This window comes from Anguilla anguilla, chromosome 6 (assembly GCF_013347855.1).
Source record: "Anguilla anguilla isolate fAngAng1 chromosome 6, fAngAng1.pri, whole genome shotgun sequence".
Lineage (NCBI taxonomy): Eukaryota > Metazoa > Chordata > Actinopteri > Anguilliformes > Anguillidae > Anguilla > Anguilla anguilla.
In genome coordinates this window covers 58,788,353-58,798,352 of record NC_049206.1, presented here as the reverse complement: position 1 = coordinate 58,798,352, position 10,000 = coordinate 58,788,353, and the positions used below count along the sequence as shown (strand labels likewise).

The 10,000-nt window shown below is 51.7% G+C and overlaps 1 protein-coding gene across 1 annotated transcript in view; it reads right to left on the bottom strand.

Annotated features, from left to right (window-relative positions):
* Positions 1–10,000, bottom strand: part of LOC118230380 (pleckstrin homology domain-containing family G member 1) — a 37,043-nt gene that overhangs the window by 10,841 nt on the left and 16,202 nt on the right. The window contains 6 exon segments of the mRNA XM_035423353.1: positions 481–576; positions 1,148–1,330; positions 1,711–1,842; positions 2,407–2,557; positions 4,492–4,538; positions 9,530–9,599. Of these exon segments, the coding sequence (XP_035279244.1) occupies positions 481–576; positions 1,148–1,330; positions 1,711–1,842; positions 2,407–2,557; positions 4,492–4,538; positions 9,530–9,599 (679 nt within the window).

The window sequence follows — 10,000 nt, the reverse complement described above, 5'->3', positions numbered from 1 at the left end:
GTCTCTGTCTCTGTCTCTGTCTCTGTCTCTGTCTCTGTCTCTGTCTCTGTCTCTGTCTCTGTCTCTGTCTCTGTCTCAGACTCAGACTCAGACTCAGACTCAGACTCAGACTCAGACTCAGACTCAGACTCCTCTCGTTTCCCGACCTCCCCTAGCGGAAGGTGAAACGGAGTTTACGACATCACCTGTGTGCTCTGCTGTCTGTCTGAGTGACTGTGGGTTATGAGCGCTGTGGGTTATGAGTGGTGCAGGTTATTAACACCGTTGGTTATGAGCGCTGTGGGTCATAGACGCTGTAGGTTATGAGTGGTGCAGGTTATTAACAACGTTGGCTATGAGCACTGCTGGTTATGAGCGCTGTGGGTTATGAGTGGTGCAGGTTATTAACACCGTTGGTTATGAGCGCTGTGGGTTATGAGCGCTGTAGGTTATGAGTGGTGCAGGTTATTAACACTGTGGGTTATGAATGCTGTGGGTTACCTGCACGGTGTGCTGCAGTTTGGGGTTCTTGTAATGGAAGACGCTGAAGCTCAGCGGCTCTTTTGGTATGAGCTCCACCAGCATCAGGTTACAGCACTGCAGGGACAAAATGGCAGAGTGAACACATCGGACAGCGTGCACGTGAGAGAGAAAGAGCGCTTTCCACATCTCAAAAATCCAGCAGACAGGGCGGCCTGGACTTGCCCTCTACAGGTCACTGTTTCACAACCCCGTCTGGACCCTTTAATGACACCTAATTGCGCAAAGTGACACTAATTTCTCCCTTTAATTGCTACCTGGTGTTTGGAGAGGCCAAGAGCGCCCTATAGCACTGTTGCACACAACTTGAACCAGGTTTCCCAACCACAGCTCTCCACCAGTTCACACGTTCTCTCGTTCATTCTCTCTCTCTCCCTCTCTCTCCCTCCCTCCCTCTCTCTCTCCTCACCCTTATTCTTACTACAGACTATATAAATCAAGCCATGACAGCCTTGTAAGTAGATCTGAACAGACACCTGGCAGAAAAGTTATATATATATATATATATATATATATATAATATCCGATTTAAATAGTCTCCTTAGGCACTGATGAAGCTCTATAAATAGCATGTATGTTTTTGTTATTATTATTATTACTATTATTGTTGTTTATGAAGTGGACTCACCAGGATATGAGCCTTGTACGTGTAAGTCTCCTCTCTCTTCTTAGTGACCAGCAGCAGCCTGTCGAACAGGAACAGCGTGCGTTCGTTCTTGGCTCGCTGGATCCGGAAGGTTCCCTCCAGAACCAGCTCTCCGTAGCTGATCAGGTCCGGCCCCTTCCAGTTGGTCAGCTGACTCTGGATCTCCTGAGAGCGAACCAGGGAAGAGACAGAGCATCAGTCTCTGAATTCACAAGGCTTACGGCCAGTTGCACGGTTATCTGATTTCTCACACAGTTACAACATAAAATAATACACAGCAAAAAACTCCAAATGGATCAAACAAGACTCAACAGAGGAAGGCCTTTTAAAAATGGGTAAATTTTGTGTTCGTTACCGTGCAGAACCACTAGATGGGGCCCAACTGTAATGTTGCTTATTCGAATATCGATCGAATAGTAGCATAGAGTGCAAAAAGAGACGGAGCCCCATAAAACTCGCTCTAATTGGACGGAAGACGCCCTTCACAGCAGAAACGGCGTGCGTTGCGTCCTGGGGTTTGTTCGCGGGCGATGACGCTCTCGTACCTGCAGCCGCACGGCGTGTTCGTGCTTCCTCTTCATGTCGTTGATCTGCCAGGCCACGCGCTGCATGGTGTCGATGGCCTCCAGCACCACGTCGTACGTCTCCGTGCCCTTCTCCAGGTGATTGGCTATCTCCTGCGGGCAGAGGTCGCCGTTAGCAACGCCCCTTCACACAAAATGGCTGATAGTAGAACAGGTGTGTGTGTGTGTAAGAGGTGAGGTGTGTGTCAGTAGCCGGTCTGTGCTGCGTGGGACACTGACGTGCAGTAGCAGGTGTGTGTGTAAGAGGTGAGGTGTGTGTCAGTAGCCGGTCTGTGCTGCGTGGGACACTGACGTGCAGTAGCAGGTGTGTGTGTAAGAGGTAAGTTGTGTGTCAGTAGCCGGTCTGTGCTGCGCGGGACACTGACGTGCAGTAGCAGGTGTGTGTGTAAGAGGTGAGGTGTGTGTCAGTAGCCGGTCTGTGCTGCACGGGACACTGACGTGCAGTAGCAGGTGTGTGTGTAAGAGGTGAGGTGTGTGTCAGTAGCCAGTCTGTGCTGCGCGGGACACTGACGTGCAGTAGCAGGTGTGTGTGTAAGAGGTCAGGTGTGTGTCAGTAGCTGGTCTGTGCTGCGCGGGACACTGACGTGCAGTAGCAGGTGTGTGTGTAAGAGGTCAGGTGTGTGTCAGTAGCCGGTCTGTGCTGCGCGGGACACTGACGTGGAGTAGCAGGTGGTACTTGAGGATGCGCTGCACAGGCTTCAGCAGGTAGGACCCCAGCGGGAGGGAGTGCTGCAGCGACTCCTGCCGCTCCCGGAAAAACTTGGCCAGCGCCTTGTTCCGCATGCACTCCGTCAGGACCGCCACGGACCTATGGGACGAGAGGAGAGAGTCCCTAAGCCCCGCCCACTTACCCCAACACTCCCATCCCCTCCACACCTGACATGATCCCGCCTACCGCCAAACCCCGCCCCCTGACCGTACGACACCCCTGACTTACAGGCCAGCCGCCCAGTAAACTCCGCCCCCTTGACCCAGGCCAGCCTGGGATGCCAGTCTTCATTGTCAGTGACCCCTGTCCGTCATGTTGACTGACAAGCAGCACGAGGCCTATCAGCGCGCTGGGTTTTTTGTTGATAATACGGTCTCGCTCGTAAAAATGAAAATGCTCTCTCTGACCCGCTTGGGGGGGGGGGGTGGGGGCACAGCGGCGGGTTTCTCCCCCACAGAATGACTCACGCGGTACAGCGGCCGCCCCTTCCAAATTCCAGCCGCCGCTGCCGCCGCCGCCGTCCCAGGGGCACACAGGGCAGGCATTGTTTCCGCGGTAACTCGACCGGGCCCACTGAGGGCTCCCTCTCTGTGGCTGAGATTTCATGGGTTATTCGCTGGTCCCAACTCCCAGATCTGTGGCCTAATGTGTGTGTGAGTGTGTGTGTGTGTGTGTGCGTGTGTGTGAAGGGAGAGAGTGTGTAAGTGTGTGTGTGTGCATAGAGGGAGAGGGGGCATCTGTGTATGACAGTGAGGTGAGTGAGTTTGTGTGTATGTGTGTGTGAGAGAGAGAGACAGAGGGACAGAGAGAGAGAGAAAAGAATGGGGTGTGTCTGTGTTTGTATGTCTGTGAATGTCTGCGTGGACACACGCATTTCTGTCTGCGTAGGTGGGGTGTGTCCAAATTGTGTGGCTGAGCGTAGTTTGTTGGTGTTTTTGCGTGTGTGCGTGTGTGCTCAATTCCATATTTAATCATATGCTCAGTTACTATTTGAATAGGTACAGTAAATTACTTTGTCATTAAGTGGATCGTGGCCTCACAGAGTTTTGGGCGGGAAAAACAGAACTCCTGAGGAACAGTGACAGAGGGGCTCTGTCGCTCTGCTCGCTGGCACGCTACGCAACGCGCTACACGCTAACGTATCGTCCCGAAACCCCTCACATGAACCGCAGCAGAGAGAGCGGCAGCCTCGGGGGGGGGGGGGGGGGGGGGAGAGACGGCGCTGGTGCGTAGCCAAAATAAAACATTACGCACACGGGACGGGGCGGGAGGGGGGAGATAATGCTCGTCTGTCACCAGGCGGACTCCAGCTCTCCGGCTAAACGCCGTTGAAACGAAAAAGGCCCCGAGGATGTTTAACCGACAGCTAGACAGCACGGCTCCTCCTCTTAGCGCTAAACTCTCGTGTTTCGACAACAAAGCTAATGCTACGCCGCCACTCCGTTACACTGCTCGTATGCGACTGGTTGCACAGCTAACGCTACACTGCTACGCTACTCATATTTGTCTGGTAGCAAAGCAATCGATGCACTGCTACGCTACTCGGACTGGTCTGGTAGCAAAGCTAATGCTACACTGCTATGCTAGTCACACTCAGTCTGGTAGCAAAGCTAATGCTACCCTGCTATGCTACTCACACTGGTCTGGTTGCAGAGCGACCACTGAACTGCTACACCACTGACATTTGTCTGGTTAGCGTAGCAAAGCTAACGCTACGCTGCTCGTTCGTCTGGTAGAAATGCTAATGGATTTCTGACTCAGCGGAAACCTATTCAGACGTATCACCTGTGCTGCTCACTCCCCCGGTGTACTGACATTTCCCAGTCTGTGAGTGGGAGTTGCTATGAATCACACTAAAGATTCAAAAGGAGCACCAGCCCATAAAAAACAGATCAAAGTTAATCTAACTGCCCAGTTCAAACAGCTCAGACTCTCAGCTGCAACAGCTAAAGTCATTGTCATGGATTTCAGTGAGAGCAAACAAACCCTCCTTCATAGACAGGGTGGCTGTTTGCAGGGTTTAGATTGCTTACCTGGGGTAATTGGTGCAGTACTGAGTGTAAATGTGGAAATCTTCACTCTGAGGGGAAAAAAGAACAGACAAAAAAAGTTAATATAATCTCACAACTCCGTCCAAAACACACCAAAACAACTTGCACAAAGGCAACTCAGGAAGAGTACCTCGTGCAACGGTACAACGGAAGTGCCCCAGCTGGGAATGAAACCTGCAACCTCTGATTTACTTTGTAGAGGTCACACACTAAGGAGATGTTCTGAAAAGGAAACTGAATTTGGGTAAAGCTGTGACCTTTTGACCTTTCCTCTGGAGGTTTGGGGAAACAGGTTGGAGGGGCGAGAGGAAGTTGGGGATGGGGGGGTGGGGTCATGAGGACGAGGCGAGGGGCAGACTTGGACCAAAACCACTTCTGGCCCCCCCCCTGCTGCTCATAACTCAATAACTCTGCAACTCTAGAAGGTCAGGTTAGGGGCCGGTCACCGGATTTAGGCCAAGTAGAGCAAGACGGGACACGGCAGTGCCAAGGCCCAAAATTAGCGCCCCTGCATTCTCAACATCCCGTCCCGTCTCGTCTCAAGACATTTACCAACACTTCGGCGTTCAGCAGGGGCTCTTAAACAGAGCGAAAATCCTGCAGACAGCGTTTTTTAAATAGCCTGTTTATAAAGCTGGGATATTTTACTGAAGCATTTCAGGTCAAATGCCTTTTGCTCAAGGGTACAATACTAGTGGGTACACATGGGAATCGAACCAGCAACCAGAGTTAAAACCCGGCACGATAATCATTACACTCCAAGGAGACCCGAGGAGGATGAAAAGCCAAATTTTTTTAAAAAAAGGATGGAATGTTCCTAAAGAAGATCCCCCCCCAACCCCACCCACCCACCCGTTGACGTTGACACCTGGGATACGCTGACACCTGAGTTTGTCCGTGCAGCGAGGGGGGTGGGGCCGAACAAACGCAGGAGACACAGCCGGGTGCAATCATCGGCTTAGTCGCGTAATATCGGGATTCTGAAACAAGCGGGCGGGCGATTACCCAGAGCATTCCAAACAAGAACAACCGCCGCCCTGCTTACAAATTAGTCCTGTCTTCGCTTCCTAGCGGCATCAAAACGCGGAGGAGAATAATTAGGGGTACAGTTTTAGGTTTTAAAATTGAGACCTGCACCCATTCCACGTATGCAAGTTCTGAAATCGTAGCAGAACTGTTGGCTGTTTGAATTTTTTTACGCAAGTTTTGATTCAAAAGTTGTTCATAAAGCAACTCGCTCATGTTTGGCAACCTTGTTATGTCTGATAATGCCACAGAACTGCGGGTAACGCCAACACATACACACAGAGGCTTTCTTTCCTGGTCTTGTAAATACACACACTTCACCCACCGGCTCAGGGTTCACATGGCCAGCTTCATGAACTGCATTTATTTATTGACTTTTTTTGTTCAAAAGTACAACATTGGGGTTAAGACACGGGCGTAGGGGAACCACACAACTGCGGAGACTGACCGGCGGCGTCCTACAAAAACACGGACACATTCCTTAATTTGGCTAACCCGCTTTGCTTTTACTTCATCTGCAGCTGTTGCTCACGCCAGAACATAAAAAGGCACTTGTCTACGGGTCCAGAGAGAGCGAGAGAGGGGGCGGAATCAGCTCTAGTACAACTTTCTCCTCAACTCGATAAAAACAACCACAAAAAAACCTCCTTTTCTTTCTTAACGACCAAGGTTCAGAGGCCAGGGATATCCAGCGGCATTACGTAAAGTCCATTCCGCTTTAAAAAAATAAATACAACATTTCGGGAAACACCCAGGCGTCTAACGTTCACTTAGACTGCATTTTTTTTCTCAGGGAGGAACAGCTTGTAATCATGTTGAACATTAGAGGAGAAAGAGGAGAGTGGAGACACGCAAACGGGGGCATGGCGCTGCCGGTTGGAACATGCGAAGCGCGGCTAACAGCGTCTGGGGCTAGCGGCTCCGTCCTGGTGGTTCCTCCGTGGGAACGCTGTAAATTGAAGACCACTCCGTCTCCGGCCAAAAAGCGAGACCAGATGTTGCCATGGAGCGGTTGCCACGGAGCGAACGCTCGGGAGGTGTTTTTACGAGCCTGCCCAACAAGTTGTATTGACTGGCCTGATGATCTAACAGCTATCCACGGCGACGGGGTTTAAAGCAATGAACAGCTGGAGGACTGGCGAGAATTAACATAATAACGGCAATGCTGCAAAGTGTGGAAAAGAAAGAGTCAGTCCCGCTAACAGACCTCTGGCTGATCCCCTTTGCAACGAACAGAGGGGCTTTTAGGGTTTTAGGAGTGTAGGATTTATGACTGCGATAACGCTAGATTTGTACTGATAATACAGTTACTGCGTCATATATTTAATCCACCTTGTGGACTGCAGCCCCCGAACGTGTGCACGCTCCGAAAAAAAATACCAGTGCTTACTCGACACATTTTAGCCTCGAGATAAAACATGGCAGAGGACAAAAATCCAATTATCTTTTAGTTTGCAGACGCGTTTTCAAGATTTATGGCCCTGTTTGCAGCCGTTTGAAGAGCTCGCCTTTTTTTAATTTGAGCTTCCCATATACGGAAAGCGCTTCTGCAGATACCGCAGACCTCACTGCATTCCCAGGTAATCTGCTGGCGAGAAGTGTCCGTGTTTGATGGGGACCGGGCAGCAACATGAAATCAAACACCTCCACTACAGCGCGGCTACAATGCCCTGTTCGTGTTCTCCAGAGATAAATGAAGTCGAGTTGACGAACTGATAGTGTTTGCGGTCTTAATCAGTCTCTGCCATCCACAACAACAGCGGCACTATAGGAACGGGAACTCGCTGAAGGATCTACGAACTTTGAAATGAGCCTCTCCAGCAACGGCCCCGTACTAGAACAACAGGCTTCTGTCCACCAATCAGAACAAGTTCACGACCTCTCCACGCGATTGCGTGTCAAAAAGTCTGGCCCCTTGGCATTACCCACAACCCCCTCCTCTCAAACTCCTTTAAACGGAACTTCTGAGACTTAAAAATAATTGAACACAGTAGCCAGTGAAACGGGGCCTTCTGAACTGCTAAATTTTTCATTATTCAACTGAATAATTCAGTTATTGCTTTGCCATTTTTTTCTTGCTCAATATGGCATTTGTACTCCCGATTTGTTTACATATTACATATTTAAAAAAATACTGCTCACGAACATATTTTATCACTTCTTTCGACCTCTGCCCAAAACCAGATCCCTGCAGTGGACCAGGAGGAAGTTATCTGTTAAAATGTGTGATTAATGGAATCTGCAGGAAACGGAGGCCCTTGTTAAACTTATTAAATTATTGGCTGTGCGTGAGACGACTTATCGTTTATTGCACAATAACACAAAATATTTAACAGACAGCTTTGGGGGAAAATCAGAAGAAGCTGAAAGCTCTTCTCTGGAAACATTTTAACGAGGCTCGTCGGTTTCCGGGAAAACAGCGGACCGGCCCACACCGGTGTGACGAGGCGCGGGGGAGAAAGTTTCACCGCGAAAGGAACATTTTTTGCCGAATCCTGCCCCCCCGTTCTGGGGAGGACGGTTTTTTGGAGGCAGCTCTGCTATTACCGCACTTTGTGAAAACGGTAATTATGCTTTTCTGCGCAGTCTTCTCATTCCCCCCCCCGTTCTCCCCCCTGCCCCTCCCCCCGTTAGCACCGGAGAGCCGCGTCCCCCCCCCACCCCCACCCCCCAGCCAAAAACAGGCCGTAAAAACGTCTGCAGGCCCTGACCTGAGAGGAGACACTGCAGACGACCCACAGTGCCCACCCATGTAGGAGAGAGAGAGACAGAACAAGGGGAGAGACAGAGAGGAAGGGAGAGAGAGGGAGATAGAGACAGAGAGAGAGAGAGAGAGAATGAATGAGGGGAGAGACTGAAATGTCAGATAGGGAGACAGAAAGAGGGAGAGATAGACAGAGTGGGAGATAGAGACAGAGAGAGAGAGAGAGAATGAGGGGAGAGACTTGAACAGAGAGAGGGTGGAAACAGAAAGAGAGAGGGGGAGGAAACAGACAGAGACGGAGATAGAGACAGAGAGAGCCATTCTGTTCCTTGACTCAAACGGTGGCAGATAAACACCCCGTGTGTGGAGCCCGTAGCCACAACAACAAAACGCCAAATAACAACTGTGGCCCGTGTGTTTAACTCCCCTCACACACCCACAGTCCTACACCCCCCTCACACACCCACAGTCCTACCCCCCCCTCACACACCCACAGTCCTACCCCCCCCTCACACACCCACAGTCCTACACCCCCCTCACACACCCACAGTCCTACACCCCCCTCACACACCCACAGTCCTACACCCCCCTCACACACCCACAGTCCTACACCCCCCTCACAAACCCACAGTCCTACACCCCTCTCACACACCCACAGTCCTACACCCCCCTCACACACCCACAGTCCTACACCCCCCTCACACACCCACAGTCCTACACCCCCCTCACACACCCACAGTCCTACACCCCCCTCACACACCCACAGTCCTACACCTCCCTCACACACCCACAGTCCTACCCCCCCCTCACACACCCACAGTCCTACACCCCCCCTCACACACCCACAGTCCTACACCCCCCCTCACACACCCACAGTCCTACACCCCCCTCACACACCCACAGTCCTACACCCCCCTCACACACCCACAGTCCTACACCCCTCTCACACACCCACAGTCCTACACCCCTCTCACACACCTACAGTCCTACGGTCCCCTGAAAGCACTCATTAGTCTGGAGGAGGGTTTCTGTGGGCGATGTGTGCGTGTGTGTAAGTGTGTGTGCATGTGCGTGCATGCGTGCGTGAGTGTGTGTGACTGTGTGTGTGAGTACATGTGCGTGTATGTGTGTGTGAGTATGTGTGTGTCCGTATATGCGTGCGTGTGAGTGTGTGTGCATGTGCGTGCGTGCATGAGTGTGCGTGCATCTGTGTGTGTTTAGAGTTCCTGGGAGGTTCTCAGTGGGGAAAGCTGTTGATTGACAGGTGCAGGTCCAGACAGGCCAGCTCACCTTGGCCACGAAGCACTCGGCTATGGCCACGGGGTCCGCGTTGCACCTCTCCAGGTCCTGCAGCAGCTCACTGCAACACAAAGCACGGTGACGTTAGCCTGGGGGGGATATCCCACAATGCCCCTCTGCACAATCACCCACCCCAAACAGCAACCCTGTCCCGCTCTGCTTCAGGAGGGGGGGGGGGGGGTGGCATTGTGTTAAATTCATGTAGGGAGGGGTGGGGTGCGGTGGCATTGTGTTAAACTCATTCACCGAAGCTCTCTTTGGTGGCTATAGTTACGGTATTAATACTCCCGCGCTGCTTCCACATATTCATCCATATTCACCATTGTCCTGCCGAGCGGCAATCTCGGCGTGTTTGGCGAATGAGGTCATCCTTCCCCGACGCGGAGCATTCGGTCGGCCGCGGCTGTCTAAACTCCGCTCGCGCTCGCGTGCGAAGCCCGCACCCCCGCCGCCCAATCCGCT